This window comes from Palaemon carinicauda, chromosome 29 (genome assembly GCF_036898095.1).
Source record: "Palaemon carinicauda isolate YSFRI2023 chromosome 29, ASM3689809v2, whole genome shotgun sequence".
In the NCBI taxonomy this organism is placed as follows: Eukaryota; Metazoa; Arthropoda; class Malacostraca; order Decapoda; family Palaemonidae; genus Palaemon; species Palaemon carinicauda.
This window is the reverse complement of record NC_090753.1, coordinates 74,057,348-74,079,623: the sequence shown is the minus strand read 5'-3', so window position 1 is coordinate 74,079,623 and position 22,276 is coordinate 74,057,348. Positions and strand designations below refer to the sequence as shown.

General features: G+C 35.5%; 2 protein-coding genes across 6 annotated transcripts in view; one reads left to right on the top strand and one right to left on the bottom strand.

Annotated features, from left to right (window-relative positions):
- The window catches only part of LOC137622238 (transmembrane ascorbate-dependent reductase CYB561-like), a 335,839-nt gene that overhangs the window by 89,264 nt on the left and 224,299 nt on the right, over nucleotides 1-22,276 (bottom strand). The window lies entirely within an intron of this gene.
- The window catches only part of LOC137622240 (transmembrane ascorbate-dependent reductase CYB561-like), a 56,344-nt gene that overhangs the window by 31,695 nt on the left and 2,373 nt on the right, over nucleotides 1-22,276 (top strand). Inside the window, exons 2-8 of one of the 3 annotated variants that reach the window (XM_068352741.1) lie at nucleotides 929-1,051; nucleotides 4,927-5,048; nucleotides 10,661-10,798; nucleotides 16,140-16,348; nucleotides 16,745-16,902; nucleotides 18,191-18,335; nucleotides 20,836-20,912. In XM_068352741.1, coding sequence (XP_068208842.1) covers nucleotides 1,026-1,051; nucleotides 4,927-5,048; nucleotides 10,661-10,798; nucleotides 16,140-16,348; nucleotides 16,745-16,902; nucleotides 18,191-18,335; nucleotides 20,836-20,871 — 834 coding nt within the window. In that variant the 5' untranslated portion in view covers nucleotides 929-1,025 and the 3' untranslated portion in view covers nucleotides 20,872-20,912. Of the gene's footprint in view, nucleotides 1-928; nucleotides 1,052-4,926; nucleotides 5,049-10,660; nucleotides 10,799-16,139; nucleotides 16,349-16,744; nucleotides 16,903-18,190; nucleotides 20,913-22,276 lie in introns of all 3 variants that reach the window. The other 2 variants (XM_068352743.1, XM_068352742.1) reach the window with 2 other exon arrangements.

Here is a 22,276-nt window from a genome sequence, read left to right as displayed (position 1 = left end):
GAGAGAGAGGTAGCTCTCTCTGTCTCTCACTATGTTCAAGTCTGTATTTATGTGTCCAGACTAATTGGAAGTTCCTGCCAACTCACCTTGTGACGTCACGCTTATATTATTCATTGACTTTTCGTGTTCTTGAAAGGAAAAGCTGACACGGTCGGGTCTTTTGAATCGCTTGTAGTTTTTTTTTTTTTTATGGTCCGTTAACTCGCATAGTTTGTAGTTTTGTCATATTATCTGTGTATATCGTAGGTTGACTTTTTATTGTTAATTATGTCTTGTATTTTCTTTCATAGTCGTTTGAGATAGTTGTGTAATTAATATATATATATATAAATTATATATCTATATATATATGTATATATATATATATATATATATATATATATATATATATATATATATATATATATATATATATATATATATATATGTATATATATATAGTTATATATATATATATATTTATATATATAGTGTATATATATAATATATATATATATATATATATATATATATATATATACATATATATGTATGTATATATATTTATATATTTATTTATATATAATGTATACAGTATAGAGTATAGTCTATTTAAGATCCTATATATAAATACATACACATACAGACATATATATATATATATATATATATATATATATATATATATATAATGTATACAGTATAGAGTATAGTCTATTCAAGATTCTATATATAAATACATACACACACACACACATATATATATATATATATATATATATATATATATATGTATATATATATATATATATATGTATATATATATATATATATATATATATGCAATTATGTATATGTGTATTGTCTTACATTGAATGAAAAAATATTCAGTCAATATACAGTAATAAATGACCTTTAAAACTCTATAAGTATAATTTTCTCCATTCAGTTTATGAATTAGAAGAAAAGATAACCAAGTGAAGTGGAAATATAACCCCTAAAAAAGGGAGATAAAAAGAAATTTTTAGGATAGAATTCTGCACAGGATGTTGGCCTCTCCGAAACAGCCCAGGTAAGAAGCACATTTTCCGAATATGTCGGAATATTTAGGATAAGAAAACATAAAATTTATTTCCTGCATGTGTGAAGTTAGGGTCTGGGCCGCAGAAACTTTCGAATTATATACAGTAAGTCATAAAGATATTAATTCATGGTTTACTAACTCCTTGAATTAAGGGGTCGGTTGCCTGATGCGAGCTTCTCAATGCCTTTTATTGAGAGGTTGCATCAGGCTTTACTATCTATAGTTTAGGACTAAAAATTATTTAAATTGTTTGTAATTGATAAAGCTTTTGATAAAGTATTAGTAAGATTTTTTCATCTATCTATCTATCTATCTATCTATGTGCCATGTCTTCGCCTTACGCTATCAGTTGCCTCCTCTTGGTCTGTCTCTAGCTCTCTCTAAATTCTCCAGCTGTTATATTCTCATACATCTGACAACACTGAGAATACCAAACATTTCTCCTTCACCCAAGAGGTTAACTACGGCAATGTAATTGTTCATTGGCTACTTTCCTCTTGGTAAGGGAAGAGAATCTTTAGCTATGGTAAACAGCTCTTCTAGAAGGACACTCCAAAATCAAACCATTGTTCTCTAGTCTTGGGTACTGCTATAGCCTCTGTACCATGGTCTTCCACTGTCTTGGGTTAGAGTTCTTTTGCTGAGGGTACACTCGGGCACACTGTTCTATCTAGTTTCTCTTCCTTTTGTTTTGTTGAAGCTTTTATTGTTTATATAGGGAATATTTATTTTTATATTTTTACTATTCTTAATATATATTATTTTTCCTTGTTTCCTTTCCTCACTGGGCTATTTTCCCTGCTGAGGCCCCTGGGCTTATAGCATCATGCTTTTCCATCTAGGGTTTTAGCTTAGCATTTAATAATAATAATAATAATAATAATAATAATAATAATATTATTATTAATAATAGTATTAATAATATTAATATTATTTATATTGATATTAATAATATTAATATTATTAATGTTAATAATAATAATATTAATATTAATAATATCAATTATATTGATATTAATAATAGTATTAATATTAATGATAATATTAATAATAATATTAATATTAATAATATTAAAATTAATAAATAATATTGATATTAATACTAATATTAATATTGATAATAATATTAATACATCTTCCAGTAAGCTGTCCAAAAAATTCTTCCTTTTGCCCACCTCTTGCTCTTCTCCCTTCTGCCTTACCAGTAAGGCACACAAGTTCGATCATTACTTATTAGCTGTCCCAGAAATTCCTTGTGCCTCTTCCTTACCACTTTTAGAAGTGATCTCTCGTGATTCGCTCTTCTCAATACATTTGTTACTCTTTCAGCCTATTGGATCTTCAACATTCTTCTGTAAAATCATAATTGTTCCAACACAGAGACTTACCTCGAACTACTTTCTTAGGAGGTACCTGTAATCTCCTCTCAACCGACCAGAGTTTTGTGTAGTTTACCCTACTTCCGTTTTCTGTGAGGACTACCCCAGGCGTAAGGATACGTGCCCTGATTCGCTCTTCTCAATACATTTGTTACTCTTTTCAGCTTATTGGATCTTCGACATTCTTCTGTAAAACCATAATTCAGCTGCATTTATTTTATTTTTTTCAATTTCTTAAATCAAGTTGTTTTTTTCATAAATCTGGAAAATAGATTTTTTTGATAATCATTTGCCTTCTCTTTTACTTAAATTCTCATAAATTCAATAATTATTATTGTTATTATTATTATTATTATTATTATTATTATTATTGTTGTTGTTGCTTTTATTATTATTATTATTGTTATTATTATTATTATAATGATTATTATTATTATTATTATTGTTGTTGCTGTTATTATTATTATTATTGTTATTATTATTATTGTTATTATTATTATTGTTATTATTATTATTATTATTACTGTTGTTGTTGTTGTTGCTGTTATTATTATTATTATTATTATTATTATTATTATTAATAATATACAAGTTAAGAATCTCATTACACAGCATTGCATGTTTATTTTGCAATTAGACACGGCAGAATTTATTCCTGTTTATATTATCCGTGTTTACGTAAACAAGAATCTTGCATTAAATAAATTACATAAATTCCACGTACTTTATTTCGATCAGACATAAATTAATACATAAATTTTGATTAAAGACGAGTTGTCTTATTAGCTGTTTTATTGTGAATTTGTAGAAAGTATTTGATTAAACTATTTTATTGATTATTATATATTCAGATTAGAATGGCCATGTTTGTGATACACTTATGGATCTTCTTCGATTGTTAATATCCTATGAAGAATTGAGACTTCTACAAGTCTTCAGGATAAAACTAGATACATTATTATTTTGAAACTTCAAAATAAACTAATAAGCAACTCAAACTTCCATATACGTGTCACTCCAAAGTGTAACTTCTTATAATAATTTTGAGTATTTTTATGTTTCCTTTAAAACTGACGTTAGCACAATAAACAATATTTTTTTTATCTAATTTAGCAAACCAGTTTATTATTCCATATTTATTTTATTTATTTATTTATAGTATATTAACATCAACTTGGTTTCCATACTCTGTCTCGACTCTTAAATTGGTGCTAAGTAAAAAAAAATTGATAAATTATTGTGTTTATTCCCTTATCTTCTGATAATTACAAATATAAATTGTTGTTAACTAGATCATTAGAATAAACAGTGTTTGTGTCCTTATTTTCTGTTTATTATAAATAATACAAATTGGTGTTAAGTAAAAAAAAGATATTGTTTTTGCATCCTTATCTTATGATAATTACTTGTAAATGGTTCTTTCTAGCTTGAATTAAAGACTTCTTCTTCTTCTTCTTCTTCATCTACATCTTTTCCCACTTCTATGTGGGGTCAATGTTTCGGCCAGCATTCTCCATCTACCTCTGTCCCACACTTCATCACCGGTCAATCCCTTTGATCGAAGGTCATCCTTGATACAGTCCATCCACCTTCGATTTAGTCTCCATCTCCTTCTCGTTCCCTGTACCTCCATTTCCAGCACTCTTTACTTCAGTCTTTAAATTAAAGACTGAAGTAATCATTATATCAGGTAACTTACAGTCAGCGCATAGGGAGCAAGCCATGATTTCCCAAGATGCCACGACATTATTATAAAATACCACACTAATTATGAATCTAGTAAACACACACACTCACTCACACTCACATTTACTTCTTGGTGTTGTATTCAAGAAAGCGTGAATCATGGCGAGACAAATTACGTTAAGAATCTTTCTCTTTTCATCTCAAAACAAAGTCTAATATACACAGAATATTCTGGCCTATTCTTTACATATTCTCCTCTTTCCTCATACATCTGACAACACTGAGATTACCAAACAATTCTTCTTCACCCAAGGGCTTACTGTACTGTAATGGTTCAGTGGCCACTTTCCTCTTGCTAAGGGTAGAAGAGACTCTCTAGCTATGGTAAGCAGCTCTTCTAGGAGGACACTCCAAAATCAAACCATTGTTCTCTAGTCTTGGGTAGAGCCATAGCTTCTGTACCATGGTTTTCCACTGTCTTGGGTTAGAGTTCTCTTGCTTGAGGGTATACTCGGCCATACTATTCTATCTAATTTCTCTTCCTCTTATTTTGTTAAAGTTTATATAGTTTATATAGGAGATATTTATTTTAATGATGTTACTCTTCTCAAGATATTTTTCCCCTTTTTCTTCTCACTGGGCTATTTTTCCCTGTTGGAGCCCCTGGGCTTATAGCATCCTGCTTTTCCAACTAGGGTTGTAGCTTAGCAAGTAATAATAATAATAATAATAATAATAATAATAATAATAATAATAATAATAATAATAATAATAGTAATATCCTCTTTTATTTTTCAGACGTGATTGGGGGTCTGGGGAGGAAGGCTCTTTGATTGGCAGAGGGATCATAGACGAGATGGAGAATGAAGCCCAGAATCTATCGTTCTTCAGTAAGATCTACACCCTCACTCAGATGCTAGGTGGGTCCAATTTGAAGCTTGGGGAGTTTTGCATCTTGTGGTCTTTTGCTTCAATATTAATTTAGGTTTACATTTATGACACTGTAAAACTTTGTTGGTGTTAGAGGCAAAGAGGTAATCCTTATTTAATTGCTATTCAATTTTTGTTTGTGTTATAGGCAAAGAGGTAATCCTTATTTAATTGCTATTCAATTTTTGTCTGTGGTAGAGGCAAAGAAGTAATCCTTATTTAATTGCTATTCAAATTTTGTTGATGTTAGAGGCAAAGAGACAATCCTTATTTGATTACTATTCAATTTTTGTTTGTGTTAAAGGAAAAGAAGTAATCCTTATTTAATTGCTATTCAATTTTTGTTGGCGTTAGAGGCAAAGAGGTAATCCTTATTTGATTACTATTCAATTTTTGTTTGTGTTAAAGGAAAAGAGGTAACCGTTATTTAATTGGTATTCAATTTTTGTTTGTGTTGAAGGCAAAGAGGTAACCCTTATTTAATTGCTATTCAATTTTTGTTGATGTTAGAGGCAAAGAGACAATCCTTATTTGATTACTATTCAATTTTTGTTTGTGTTAGAGGCAAAGAGGTAATCCTTATTTAATTGCTATTCAATTTTTGTTGGTGTTAAAGGCTAAGAAGTAATCCTTATTTAATTGCTATTCAATTTTTGTTGGTGTTAAAGGCAAAGAAGTAGTCCTTATTTAATTGCTATTCAATTTTTCTTGCTGTTAGAGGCAAAGAGGTAATCCTTATTTAATTGCTATTCAATTTTTGTAGGTGTTAGAGACAAAGAAGTAATCCTTATTTAGGCCTAATTGCTATTCAATTTTTGTTTGTGTTAGAGGCAAAGAGGTAATCCTTTTTTAATTGCTATTCAATTTTTGTTTGTGTTAGAGGCAAAGAGGTAATCCTTATTTAATTACTATTCAGTTTTTGTTGGCGTTAGAGGCAAAGAGGTAATCCTTATTTAATTGCTATTCAATTTTTGTTTGTGTTGAAGGCAAAGAGGTAACCCTTATTTAATTGCTATTCAATTTTTGTTTGTGTTAGAGGCAAAGAGGTAATCCTTATTTAATTGCTATTCAGTTTTTGTTGGCGTTAGAGGCAAAGAGGTAATCCTTATTTAATTGCTATTCAATTTTTGTTTGTGTTGAAGGCAAAGAGGTAACCCTTATTTAATTGCTATTCAATTTTTGTTGATGTTAGAGGCAAAAAGGTAACCCTTATTTAATTGCTATTAAATTTTTGTTGATGTTAGAGGCAAAGAGACAATCCTTATTTGATTACTATTCAATTCTTGTTTGTGTTAAAGGCAAAGAGGTAATCCTTATTTAATTGCTATTCAATTTTTGTTGGTGTTAGAGGCTAAGAGGTAATTCTTATTTAATTGCTTTTATTTCCATTGTGATTAATTTCCCAAGCAACATAACAGTGCTGGACCATGTCATAGTGGCCGTACTGAAGGATAGGATGAGGGCATGTGAAAAAAAGTTGTGAAGGATAGGTTGAGGAAATGTTAGAAAAATGCTGAAGGATAGGTTGTCGGAATGTTGTGAAGTGCTGAAGGATAGGTTAAGGGAATGTTAAGAAAGTGTGGAAGGATAGAGGGAGGGGAATATTAAGGGAGTCCTGAAGAATAGGTTGAGAGAATGTTAATAAAGTGTTGAAGGATTGGTTGAGGGAATGTTAATAAAGTGCTGAAGGATAGGTTGAGGGAATGTTATGGAGTGCTGAAGGATAGTTTGAGGGAGTGTTATGGAGTGCTGAAGGATAGGTTGAGGGAGTGTTATGAAGGGCTGAAGGATAGAATGAGGGAGTGTTATGAATTACTGAAGGATAGGTTGAGGAAATGTTAAAAAATGCTGAAGGATAGGTTGAGGAAATGTTAAAAAATGCTGAAGGATAGGTTGAGGAAATGTTAAAAAAAATGCTGCAGGATAGGTTGAGGAAATGTTAAAAAATGCTGAAGGATAGGTTGAGGAAATGTTAAAAAATGCTGAAGGATAGGTTGAGGGACTGTTAAAAAATGCTGAAGGATAGGTTGAGGGACTGTTATGAAGTGTTGAAGGATAGGTTGAGGGAAGGTTAAGAAGGTCCAAAGGATAGATTAAAAGTGCAGTAAGAAGGAAAAAGGCAAGCACCATACATTTGGCCTTCAGGAAGATTGCAATTACCGCTCAGTCAGCCGAGAAGAATGCTTATCGCACTCTGTTAGTTTTAAGGATACGTACATCTAGATACCCATCCCTCGGTCCTTCAGAATCATCTCATCGTCTTGGCTTTGATTTTCAGTTCAAAGCCAGAAATACACGCTGCTTATCACCTTGAGCATTCGTGCTCTCCTTTCTGGTACCTACTCCATCGGGACTCTCCTCTTGGGTTTTTATGATGATGGCTTGTCCTGTAACCTTTCAGGAGGCAGTGCTCAAGGACCAGAGTAGTTGACCTTCTTTTGCCAAGATCTGGGAATCGTATTCAATCAGTAACCCAGCCACATAGACAAAAATAGAGGAGGACAGGTTTATACTGACAACACATTGAAAATTTGTTTCAATAAGCAAAGGGAAGTAGCTAAGTCGCTCCCTCATGATCAAGAATTTCCAGCTGGATGGTAACAATATCTTTTGAAACTTTTCTCGTCATTGGGGAACTGGTTCTACATGGGCTCTCACAGCAGTGATTGCTCCAGAAATGTTGGAAATATCACTGCTAACCAACTAGCAATTTCCCTTCCATCTGGTTTCTGTGGAATAGGAAACAGGAAGATTAGACTTGGTGGCGATTGACGATTTCCTCTGGAAGTTCTACTCGAACCTCACCTCCAGGGATCCTGCCATTCACAAATGAATCCAAGGTTTAGGGCATACTTGGAGTACATGAACACCACAGGGAAGTGTTTCATAGAAGTAAAACATGATTTTCAGCCTACTGGTAGTCAAAGCATTGTTTTTTCTATCTTCCCAACAGGGTTAGATAAGTCTCCTGATAGCATTGATGAGTATGGAGTACTATTTGCAATTGGGCAAGCAGGTATTTACTTGAGCAGCTGTCAATGTTATACAGTACTAGATCAATTTTAACTAGAGGAAGGTTCTACCAGACACGTTCTATCACCAGGGGTACATAGTAGAATCCATGACTCCTCACTTTTTTGTGTGACGGAAAGGTTTCTTACACTTCAGGTATCATCATTGAAGGACCCATTAGGCTTCCAGTTGATCCAGAACTCTTAGAACATCTTCAAGTAAGATGATGTCCAGTTCGTGGGACATTAGCAACATTCGTGTCACCTTCCAACATGCCAGTAACGTCTAGATGCCTTAGCTTTTCCACCTGCATACCTGGTATACCAATCGGTCAACATTGTGGACAATTTTGGTTTCAGGTTACCTTAACGGCTCCCAAATGCCATACACTGGATGTCATCGGGATTTACTGATGCTCCTCCCTAAGTATAATTAGAACTATCCTTTTGCTAAGGCATCATTTAAGGGCTACTTGTCAGGCTGATCCCCTCTACAATGAATCCTGTTTTCCTCATCTTTTGCCGAGGAACCTCTGCTCAATCATTGTGGTAAAAGGCTGACCCTCGGCATGAAGAGCTCGAACCTTTTCCTATTTGGAGGATCAGCCTTGACTCAAGAGTAGCTTTGAACGGTTTTCCTTTCCCAGGAACTTGAGCCCTTCGTGGATGTCGCTTAAGTCCTCGTGTCTCTCACTTGTACCCTCCTGTACCCTGCATCGGGCATCAAGTTGGATTTGACCTTTAGACTACTCACAAGCCTCAGCATCCGCCTTTTGATAGACACACTGAGCAACATTTTTTATGTCACGGGTGATCCTCAAATGAGGAAGGCCATCCTTTCCCTTGTTCTCGAGTTTTATGTCTAAGAGCCAGCTTCTAGCTTTGCACAATTCTAATCTCCTGTCCTTCTCCTTCTCTTCCTTACAAGTAGGGTATGGATTGCATCCCCTCTTGTCTTGTGAGGGCATGGCAATGCTTCTTGGATATCTCGTGCCCCCTTGTGGAGCACCAAAGACACTTATCCACACTAAAATTGTATAGATAAAGATATCCAAGAACATCTTCAATGTTGCAGATCCAAGGAAATTCAGGAAGTACCATCCATGTTCAAGTATGTGAGGTCAGAGATCTCAGATCTACCCTAACCTCCAGGAATTACCCATCAGTGGCACAAATCTTGAAGGTAAAAGTCTGGTAAGACAGACAACCTTCGCTGCCAACTGCCACTGAAGTATATCCACAGGTCCCTGGATAACCTTTCCCTTGATCCTACAGTAACTACTCGAGTCGTGTTGCAAACGTAGCTCCTTCGTAGGACAGTAGCATCTTGTGTAAGTTAGCGGTTGCTACGCAAGTCTAGGAAAGGTAGAATGTCTGGCCAGTCGCCCTTTCCTTTTTTCCCACCTTAAGGTGAAGCAGTCGCTCCGCCAAATGCTAAATAGGACGATATATGCAGGCGAGCCTCACAACCGAGTATCATTTCCTCACAAACAAGTTTTGTATTAAAGTATATCCACCAATTTCCCAGATGAAGGAAAGGATGGAGGAAGTGTATTAAAGTATATCCACCAATCTCCCAGATGAAGGAAAGGATGGAGGAAGTGTATTAAAGTATATCCACCAATCTCCCAGATGAAGGAAAGGATGGAGGAAGTGTATTAAAGTATATCCACCAATCTCCCAGATGAAGGAAAGGATGGAGGAAGTGTATTAAAGTATATCCACCAATCTCCCAGATGAAGGAAAGGGTGGAGGAAGTGTATGCAACCCATTCAGACACCTTATCCTTATGGATATAGGTTCTTCCACGATCAAGTACCAATCTACAACATCATGCTTAGGTTGTCAGGAGGTTGACAGGAATCATAACTTTCACTCTTTCCCAAGACCAAAGTGTATTGGCATTTCCCAGGTTAGTAACCCAGCCAAATTGGTTTTAGGATGTTCTCCCTCCTACTAATGATGTCTCTCCTATTAAAGGTTGAAAGTTTGTACAGAAGGTCCTCAGCTTGCAAACTTAATGGGTTCCAAGAAACTGTGTAAGGTTTTTTTTTTTCTTCTGTTATTTGCTGTTGGATTTTTGTTTGTATCTCCAAAAGTTTGCAAGTTGAGGACCTTCTGTATCACATTTAGGAACAAATCATATTTAAAGAACTTTTATTCTCCCTAACAATACAAACCTTTGTTACACTTCAAGTATAAGGTTAAGCCTACACGTTACGCTACCTGGCATGTGTGCCGGCTTACCTGCCTCCCACTAGCTACTACCTTTGTTTCATTAAAAGTTTAAACGGCCACTCTAGCTTCGGTCTTAGATTTCTATAATAAGAAAAATACAAATTACTTTTTAATATTTATGATTCTAAGATGATTTACTGAAATAGGTATTGATTTTCGCATGTGGTTATTCACTGATTTTGGACTAAATAGTGGCAGTAGCTTCAAAAGCTTTAAGGGTTTTATTACTTCATGTACATTTTTTTTTAAATTTTAATAGTATCCTTAAAGAATTACCTTTTAAACATACTTTATTCTCTAGATTTATTTATTTGCTATTAAGACCTACTTATCACACTACTTTTTCCCCATAGGTATCCTATGTGTGTCATTAATTGGCGTATGGATAGGCGTGTTCCGTGGAGGTTTCGCGTGGCGCAGTAATCCGGCTAAAGAATTTAACTGGCATCCATTTCTGATGGTTCTTGGCCTTGTCTTCCTTTATGCTAATGGTTAGTAATGAGTATTTTGTCATCCAGTTGATGTAACAAATAGGATGAATTTGGAGGTAATTCGTATTTTTATAACTAGACAAACTTAAGTCCTTTACATTGGAGAGAGAACGGCAAAGTTGGTAACACGGCTGTTAAGATTTTATAACGAGGTGTAAACAAGTGGTCAGTAGTTCCCGACTGAGAGCGGGGGAAGCTCCGCCCCCCTTTGATTGCAGCTGTGACTTTCTAGGGAATATTTGATAGCAGGAAAGTAAAAGTAAAGTACTCAGGTTTGTATAGGTAGGAAAAAATTAACTTTCTCCAGATTCTTCATTTGTTCCAGTATGAATACAAACCTTCGTCCTTTACATAGGAGACTTATCCGTAGGTAGGAGGAAGTTCCTGTTTCAATTGGCTGGAAACTCATCTCGGGATTCCTAACTCATACCCTGTAAGTGGTGAGACTTCAAGTCCCTTACACCTCATGGAATATTAGTGTGATTAACGGGTCCACAACCTGTGCAATAAATGGCAGTGATTAGAAAGTCTCTGTGTTGTAACACTAAGCCATATGTATACTAATGGGTTTGCCTGGTTTCAACCGAATACAACATGTACCCCAATGGGTTTGCTTGTTCCACATCATGTGGCATATATATACTAATGGGTTTGCCTGGTTTCAACCGAATACAACATGTACCCCAATGGGTTTGCTTGTTCCAAATCATGTGGCATATGTATACCAATGAGTTTGCGTGGTTTCAACCAAATAGCATATGTATCCTAATGGGTTTGCTTGTTCCACATCATGTGGCATATGTATACTAATGGGTTTGCCTTGTTTCAACCGAATACAACATGTACCCCAATGGGTTTGCTTGTTCCACATCATGTGGCATATGTATACTAATGATTTTGCCTGGTTTCAACCAAATAGTATATGTATCCTAATGGGTTTACTTGTTCCACATCATGGGGCATATGTATACAAATGATTTTGCCTGGTTTCAACCAAATAGTATATGTATCCTAATGGGTTTGCTTGTTCCACATCATGTGGCATATGTATACAAATGATTTTGCCTGGTTTCAACCAAATAGTATATGTATCCTAATGGGTTTGCTTGTTCCACATCATGGGGCATATGTATACAAATGATTTTGCCTGGTTTCAACCAAATAGTATATGTATCCTAATGGGTTTGCTTGTTCCACATCATGGGGCATATGTATACAAATGAGCTTGCCTGGTTTCAACCAAATAGCATATGTATCCTAATGGGTTTGCTTGTTCCACATCATGTGGCATATGTATCCTAATGGGTTTGCCTGGTTTCAACTAAATTGCATATGTATCCTAATGGGTTTGCCTTGTTTCAACTAAATTGCATATGTATCCTAATGGGTTTGCCTTGTTTCAACTAAATTGCATATGTATCCTAATGGGTTTGCCTGGGTGGCGAAAGGGAACAATTAATGACTCACTTAGCCAAGAGGAGATTGTATTCCTGATCACCTTCTTGACTCTCCCCATACTAATGAAAAGATGTTGCAGGTAGGGTCTGATTGTATGTATATGTTTAAGGTAAAGCCTCTGCACCCTCACAGAACACAAAAGCAACTGATCAGGATCGTTGATTACCTTTCTAAGGTTTGCAATCTGGAAAAATAAAAACCTGGAATCAGGAACTGACGGATTCTGGGTTTTGGCAGTGAACTCGGGGATGAAGGAGAAAGAGGCCTGCCTCTATTCCCCGGTATGAGAGACGTTATAGGAGAGACCATGCTGCTCGCTAACCCACTTAGCTAAAGCTAGGCCAAACAAGAAGACTGTTTTGAGAATGAGTTGCCCATCAGTGGCAGGCCTCAATGGTTCACATGATGTCCAGAGAATGTATATCTAACGGAGGACAGGCCTGTTCAAAACTCCATTGAAGATGGAGAGTTCCACCGAAGAGGAAACCTCAACTCATTTCAGTCTAAAAGACTTGGCTCAAGGCTGAGTGATAGCCTTTAACCGCTGGTACTGAGCAGAGTTTTTCCCTAAAATTCAGCTATTAATGGGATAGAGGCTCTGAGAGGAGAAACCACTCTTTCATGACACCAATGGCAGAAGATGGCCACTTGGCTTGATACACAGAGGTTGAAGACTTCCAGAGGTATCCAGACATCTCTTGCACAATTATGTGCTAAAAGCCTTTCTCTGAGAGGAGATGCTGGATAACCTCTTGCATGAAGCTGAAGTAATTTCACTGTGTTGTGGAGGATCTGGGAGTGTCCTTGGCACAGGAGGCAATTCCCTCGGAGTCTCTATCAGCAGAAGTAGAAGGTTCAGGTACCATTCTACTAGGGGCTGTTTCCAGGCTATTAGAGTCATGTTTAGGTTGAGAGTGGTTCAAACTTAATTTGGGACTCATTATTAGGCAGAATGGTGGAGAATCATACAGTTTACATCAAGGCCGTACTAGGGGTGCTGGAACACATCCTTGACTACTGCTTCCGGGTTTAGCACCAGTGAGTAGTAAGCTCGGAGTTTGTAGTTTAGCGAGGTCACAAACGGGTCGAATGTGAACCCCACAAAGTCAGGATCTTGGTCTAATTTGAGGATTCAAAGACTATTCTGAGCCTACTAATTTCATCCTCCTGCTCAGTTTGCTCAGTTTTTCTGCTATGATGTTCTTTCTGTCTGGAATAGAGGGGACTGTTAGAGTAATACAGTTGAGAACTGTCCACTTGTGGATCTCTACTGCTAGCTGGCAAAGTTGTAGTGAAATGGCACCTCCTTCATTGTTTACATATGCCACTACGGTGGTGTTGTTGCTCATCAACACCACTGAGTGACCAGCTAAAAGAGGGCAAAAGTGTAGGAGCACAAGAAGAGCTGTTCAAAGCTCCAACACGTTAATATGACATTGATGATCTAAATCAAATAATTTTCCTAATGCCATATGTCGGAGGAGCTGTGCTCCCCAACCTTTCTTTTGACGTATCAGTGAGTAACATGAATTCTAGTGGCGGGGCCAGAGGAGGAGCGCCCCTTAGAAGGTTCATCTTGTCCAGCCACCATTCCCGGTCTTGTCTGGATTCAAGGCACCAACCACCTGTCGAGATACTACCGCTAGAGAGTTATTGGGTCCTTTGACTGACCAGATAGTACTACATTGGTTCCTTCTCTCTGGTTACAGCTCATTTTCCTTTTGCCTATACATACACCGAATAGTCTGGCCTATTCTTTACATATTCTCCTCTGTTCTCATACACCTGACAACACTGAGATTACCAAACAATTATTCCTCACTCAAGGGTATAACTACTGCAATGTAGTTGTTCAGTGGCTACTTTCCTCTTGGTAAGGGTAAAAGAGAGACTTTACCTATGGTAAGCAGTTCTTCTAGAAGAAGACACTTCAAAATCAAACCATTGTTTTCAAGTTTTAGATAGTGCCATAGCCTCTGTACCATGGTCTTTCGCTATCTTCGGGTAGAGTTCTCTTGATTGAGGGTATACTCAGGCACACTATTCTATCTTATTTCTCTTTCTTGTTTTTTAAAGTTTTTATAGGTTATTTATGATATATTTATTTTAATGTTGTCACTGTTCTTAAAATAATTTAATTGTTAATTACTTTTCTTGTAGTTTCCCTATTTCCTTTCCTGACTGGGCTTTTTTCCCTGTTGGAGCCCTCGGTCTTATAAAAGTCTGCTTTTCCTACTAGGGTTGTAGCTTAGCAAGTAATAATAATAATAATAATAATAATAATATTAATATTGGATCCAATGCTAGAAGGGTGTCAAGATGGTGAGACCAGTGATATCTTAGGAAGATTAGATGCCTCAGTAACTTCTGATAGCTTCCAGGCATGCTATCCTGTCCAGAGATGGAAATGTTTTCCCAAAGACAGTGTCCTATGTCCATTCCAAAGTAGATGAGTCTTTGCTTTAGCACTAAAATGTACTTTTCCTGATTCACCACGATATCTAGATCGTGACAAGGTGAAAGTCTCTCGGTGAAGGAGAAGGTCTTACTCCGAGTCTGCCAAGGTCAGCCAGTCGTCCAGATAGTGTAAGAGATGATTACCATTGGTATGTGCCCACACTGACACTAGCGAAGATTCTGGCGAAGACTCGCGCCACAGTCAAGAGACCAAAACAAGGAACCTTGAACTGGTATACTCTGTTGGCTATGGCAAAGCAGAGGTACTTTCTGGAGGAAGGATGTACAGTACTGGTATCTGAAAGTACCCGTCCTTGAAATCGATCATCATCGTGAAGTCCAAAGGCCTGATCGCCTGCCTGACTGTGGCTGCGGTCTCCATTGTTACACGTTCAGGGTTGATGGGTCTGTTATTGGTTTCAAGCCTCCAGTTGCCTTTTCTACAAGAAAGATCTTTAACTTCAACCAGAAGGGCTAAGTCCTTCACAGATCCCTGGTTATGTAATGATGACGTTGCTAGTGATTGAATTAGGAGAGGAGGTATCTGGACTAAAAAACATCTACCATACATCTTTCTCCTTGTGATACCAACACCTTCATTTGAGTTGCGGGCATCCTCCCACAGATGGCATGGTGGGAAAACAGCCCCCCCCCCCAACTCTCCTTCCTCTATTTCTGGGGCCTTGGTTCCAGCCCATTGAGTAATTGCACCGTCAGATTCGTCCGAATATTCTTATTTAAGATCATCCCTCGTCAATACCGTACCTGGCCGGTTTCAGAAGCGGTCGTAAATCAGATAAGACTTTTGCTTCCCTCTCCTGAAAGGGAAATGAGAATTAGAGGGGTTGCCAACCGCACTCCATTTAGGATCCTCCGTAGCTTGCGAGTCCTTGGTTTCCTGGAGAATCAATGAATAAATGTACAGTAGTTGCTAACTTGCTGGAAAGGAATTAGAAAGGTTTTCCAAAATATTCCAGCCATCAAGAACGTCTGTTCTTACTGACGGCTGCTATCAAAGTGACTACTCAGTGAGCAAGCAGGAGACCGGGGCTCTCCCGTTCCCAGTCTGTAACCACCGACCACTTGTTTACACCACGTTATGAAATTTTAGATGCCACATATTCAAGCTTTGCTGTTATCTCTCCTTTTTAAATGACAGAGGTTTGTATTTGTACCATAACAAATTATTTTGCATGTGCTGTAGTACTAACAAAAGAAGAATACTGTACTTGTATATGCATATAAAAGTAAAGCATTTGTTAATTAGAGACTGTACATTTATTAGCTGTAGTGATGGTTAGTTATTTTACTAGATGAACCTGATGGATAAGCTGTCAGCTGCCACATTTGTGTATTAACCTGTCATTGATGAAGCATGTTTATGACAACAGACATAAGACTTCTGTATTGTGCACTATCTTTTCAGGAGCACTAGTGTACCGGGGCTTCCGATCTGAGAGGAAGAAGAAGTTGAAGATCATCCACATGCTGATGCACTTAGGAGCCTTTGTATTTTCAGTTATAGGATTAGTAGCTGTTTTTGACTCCCATAACTTGGCTGAACCTCCAATGCCCAATATGTACAGCTTACACTCCTGGCTTGGCCTGAGTGTTGTCATTTTGTTTGCCTGTCAGGTGAGTAAAATGACCTTGGTGGGAGTGTTAGCACAAAGCCTTTTAATGATTCTGAAACTATTTGCATTAACATAATTTAGATTTGTAAATTCCCTTGTATAATATTTTTTGGCAAATCACAATTACGTGACCCCGTTACTTGCCCCCATTCCTGGTGCTGTAGAAGATAGAAAGTATTGAACCTTGTTTTCACTCAACATCTCAAAATTTCTGTACAGTATATAGTATTTTATATAGCATTTTTTTTGTACTATTAGTTAAACAGTATGTGCGAATCGTTTAGGTGACGTACTTTAGATAAGGCCATTCTAGTATTCTCAGTTATTTTAACATCCTGATATTCCTACAAAAACTCATCGTTTCTAATTTGAATTTTTTCTTTTCATATTCTTCCAGTGGATGTCCGGCTTATTAACATTCCTGTTTCCGGGGCTCAGGCCCTCTGTTCGGGCGGCCTATTTACCCATTCATCAATTTTTTGGATTGCTAATTTTTGTAGGGGCTGTTTGTACCAGTCTTTTAGGCTTGACCGAGAAGGCGCTATATGCAATGAAGTGAGTACCTGTCTTGTTTTGTATTTCCTTCAGGGTTTAGAACTTGAACATTTGATTTTATATAGCTTACATGGCTTATGGGATATGGATATACTGTAATGCAAATTGTTACTCTATCCCAAATAGATTAGATAACAATTAAATTATTATTATTATTATTATTATTATTATTATTATTAGCTTAAGTTACAAAGTTGGAATAGCTGGATGCTATAAGCCCAGAGGCTCCAACAGGGAAAATAGCACAGTGAGGAAAGGAAAGAAAGGAAAATAGAATATTTTAAGAACAGTAACATTCAAATAAAAATCTCCTATATAAAATATAAAAACTTTAACAAAACAAGAGGAAGAGAAATAAGGTAGAATAGTTTGCTCGAGTGTACCCTTAAGCAAGAGAACTCTAAACCCAAAACTGTGAAAGACCATGGTACAGAGGCTACCGCTTATATAATTTTACTGTTAGAAATATAATGTAGTGTTCTATTGTAATACATATGGATTATTTGTCGAAAAATTCAGTGCATTCTATATTAACTTAGGAAATGTGAATATAATTTATTGTCATGTATAGGAAAACTTAAACTCTGGATTAGTTAAAAAATCTCACGAAAACTCCAAAATTTTAATCCTGTTATCAAACATTTTGAGGTAAATTGGATCAAAGGCATACGTCATTACATAAAGGTCAGGTTTACTTCAGAAGTAGATTCATTTTTAAGAATGACCCTTTCAAATTAAGAGAAAAGGAGGCCACTGTTGAAGTACAGTGTACAAAGGAATGGTGTAACATGACAAGTTTATTGGTTATTTTGACCTTCAGAAAGTGTTCATTGATCTGAAGTCGATACCCGAGTTAGACTTTATCATAAATCGAGCTAATTATATTTTTTGGTACATTGTATTGAAATATGTGTACCATTTATTGGAGATGCAGTATCGTAAGATAATTTTATTTGATGGATGTCCCTTGAAAAAATACCAGGTACCCCATCATATCTGTGACCATAATTTTGTTGATGTAGGCTGATTGTGGGGATGGGTGAAATTCAGTCAATCTGAAGATAACCTTATCTTGTTATTGAATTTACAGTTTCCCTCACGATTGGTCATTGTTAAATATTACTATGTATCATTAGGGCCAACTCCTTGAAAACCGCGGTGAATATATGCATTAATTTCATGTAGTTAAAAACTATAGATACAAATTTGGCATTAACTTTGTTAAACTGGAGCTATGAGTGTACAAAATCACCGTTTTATAATGCATGATTTTTCCTCCACTTCACAGTGGTACGGGAGGAAAAAAATACAACGAATTCCCTCCAGAAGGGATTCTCGTGAACGTGATTGGTCTGCTGCTGCTGTTTTTTGCTGGAATGGTGGTCTACCTTACGTCAAACCCCCATTTCCGTCGCCAGACCACCGAAGATGAGGTCCTGCTCACAGACACTGTTCTCGAATAGGATTTGAAGTTTTGTGGTGGATATTAGTCTCGTAACCTTTCTTCAGAATTCTCTTGGCTCTACTATTAATGTTGTAGTTGATTATTTTTACTAGATAATAAGAATTCCACATTGATTAAATTACTGAATACAGGAATAAAGATGTGTAGGGTACATGTATCATATATATAAATATATAGTATCCCAGTAACTTGAAGGGACAGTACAGTATTCACGATTAACTAAAAAGCTCAGAAAAGTCCTGCTTCTATTATGCAAGACTGGAAATGAAGGTATTAATGAACATTCCACTTCCAAAGACAAACAAATTACAGTACTAATATTTTTTAACATGGCCAATATGAAGCTTCTCCTATTGATAGTCTATATATTTTTTATTGAGGAGCGTAGCTTGTATAAATAATAACACTTAGATTTCCTTCAGTATCAGTTAATGGAGAATAGAATAAAGTTACGTGGGTCCTGCATCTGTTCAAATTTTATTTTTCTAATTTTCACTAGAGCCGTTGTCCATTTTTGCTTCGACTTCTTGGGAATTTTTTTTATTTTGGTTTGTTGGTGTTTTTTGTCCTTCAATATCCATTACATAATATATTAAGAAATTGAAGGACGAAAAACACTAATTATATAATGATTACAGTATGCCGGAAAGCATTCAGTTTTTGTTATTATTTGTTTTCAAACTATTCTGTACTTTGACCCTGCAATGGTTGTTTATTACATATAGTAGTATGACTATTATATAATTCTAAAAGCACGAAAAAGACATAAAACCTAAATCCTTATTTTATTGAAACTGTCTAATGATTAACTTGCCCAGTGGTCAAAAGAAGGTGCTGAATAATTTGCCTACGGAAAGAGGTCGGGCAGAAATGGCAACAAGGCCGCGTAGGCGACGGGAGAGAACTCCCACATCTAGTCATGTAAGGGGAAAGTTGAAGTAAAAGTCTTTATGATGATGATGAATTAGATGGGAATTATTTTTTTATACCTGATATTTATAAAGTATATCCTTTGTGTTTTGTAGTCACATTTAGATCAACTCTTTTAATCATCATGTAAGGCCTTTCCTTCAAATTTTTGTCACAAAGTTTGTGTGCTTTTGTGTGCTATATCCTGGGACACAGAATTGCTACTACTTACATCAAGGATAATTTAGATAGATGAACTTTGAATATTTTGGTAAGAACTTTATAAATATGGAGGCCTCTTAGCTCATTATCACTGAAAGATAAAAACTTCTCAATACTGAAAGGCTACTATATATTTACATTATCTATGTATATATACAGTATTTTATATATGTATGTATATGTACTCATCAATTTTAATGTTGGGAAAGTTGTTGTGACAAAACTAAGATATGACAATAGGTTTAAGGAGTGCTGAAATCAGAAATTTTCCCGCGGGAAAAAATGTCAGATTTTATGAACCGTTGAATCTGAGTAGACGTTTTCCCCCGGAAAATTTCAGTTTATGAATGGGTAATGCAAATTATAAGCTAATTTTTTCAGCCCAATTTCATTGTGATACAGAATATTGCTGAATTTGCAAGAATACAATACAGTATTTACGTTTTTCTCATACTTTAAGCTATTTTTTACAGTTACTTTTGCTGATCATATTTGGTGTAAGTCGTATTATGGAAGTGTATGTACTTTGTCCTTGCTAGCCATCTAGTACCCTGTGCATTTACTTCTTGTTTGAAAGCTAGGTGGTCATATCTGTTGGCAAGCATTTCTGAAAAATAAGTAATTCCTCTTCTTGGGTTTCAAATGAGTCTGCTCTAATACTTTCCCATGTGATGTTTGATTTTATATTTGTTCATTATGCAATTTTTAATAACTTCTTATGTCACATCTTGAAAGACCAGAATGCTGTACCTGGAAGTTATATTTTCAGTGTCTTATGAATTTATGATTTTTAGATTGAACGGATTGAATTACAAATACTATCTGGTAAAATTTTTAACAGATGTATCTGTAGCGCTATACGATGAAATTCATGAGAATATCATTGTCAGTAAAGTGTATGTCTGCTAAGACCATCTGATTAAACGCATAATTCCAAGTGATTCATGTTAGATTATCCGTACAACTGTAGATATAAGCATTGATTTTGTTATATGTTGTCCCAAAGTTGAACTGCCGATAACTGCATACAGTATTATATTGCTATACCCAGAGGTATTGTTTGTAATGTTGAGTTCACTTTCAACATGAGCAGTCCTAAATGTTTTGAACTGGCAGGATGAGATAAGGGGATTAACATGTCAATATGTAGGGATTTGTCCAGTCTTTCTCCAAGTATTATACATATTAGATCAGGTAGTCTATGATACATTGGCAAGTGTTTCTTCTTCAGAACTTTCAAGTATTAAGATATACATAATAATCATGGACATAAAAGTAATTCCTGTTTTACTGTACATTGAATAGTGTATTTATTGTCCATGTGTTTGTATTTTCAGAGGCCAAATTACCGAAGGATAGTTCAGAATTGGTAGTGCCACCAGCACAGAGACGAATTATCAGTTCATACTTTCCCGTAAGTTTTTTTTTAAATAAACTTGCTTGTGCATTTGAGCACTTGGCATCAGTAGATTTTGGGGATTGGTACACAAAATTCATAGTATTGTGGTAGACTATTTTTGACACAAGTTCTAGAATGAATTTGATAATTATTTAAACAATTTTCGTTTATGCTATAATTATCCCAACATTTTTCATTTGTGTGAGGAGGATTGCATTCTTATGAAAAATGACGTGTAAAAATTTCTAAATTCTTTAAAAACTGATATAAAGTGCAGAAGAGAAAAATCAAAGTAGAAGAAATTTTGTAAATTCTACGAAAGTAGATAACATTTTTGTATTAAAAATTGAAATTACAGAAATTTTTGTCATTGGTAATAGAAGAAATTTCATTTTTTCATTTTATGAAAGTAGATGCAAATTTTGTATTAAAAGTAAAGTCATTATTTTGTAAACCAAAAAAGGAAATTTTGCCATAAGTTTACCACCTTATCATAAGAATTTATCATATTTGACACGAAGAATGAGAATTGTAGGCATACAGTAGTTGATCACATTTAATCATTTCCTTCTTCATATATTGGGAATTGCACAAATCTTGAATAGTTGTACAGTGGAAGATAAAGCAAACAGGCCTCCAAACTGCATAAAGGCAAATCTCAACAGTGTATGGTAATCACTTGCAGCACCAGATTTGAAAATCACTTGTAAAGAAATTTGAAGTCTGCACTTTGTCTGACATGTTGGTGCACGAGGAAATCTTGCATTGATTTGTATTTTGAAGGAGTGCGAAAACCATAAGGACAATACCCAAATAGTTCACCACATGTCTGATGATTGAATATGTGGTTGGTACTCCTATCCAAAGATGAAATCTCTTGTTGTTTACCTAACAATGCTATTGATACGGAACCAAATTGTAGTTTAATTTAAGTGTAAATGGGAAAAATTCTATGAAGACGTCAATCTTTTCAACACTCAATGAAATTTTGCTACAGGTACAATTTGGAAGATTATTTTTGTTATACAGTACTGTAGTTTAATTTTAAGCGTAAATGGGAAAAATTCTATGAAGACATATCAATCTTTTCAACATTAATTAACTTTTGCTACCGGTACAAGTTGGAAGATTATTTTTGTTAATTCCTCGTTAGTCAAAGAGGCCTCCAAATACTGTATATCCCATTGTGAATGGAGAGCGACATGTGTTGTACCGACATTGGTAATCTGTCTTTAAGACTGAATTTGGTACATCTAACATGTTATATTACCAAGAATTAAATAATAACGTTTTTAAAGAATCACAGCCATAGTAACTTTTTGAGTATTTTCTACAAGGAACCATTTTCTGTACCAATGAAAGGACTATAAATATTTATA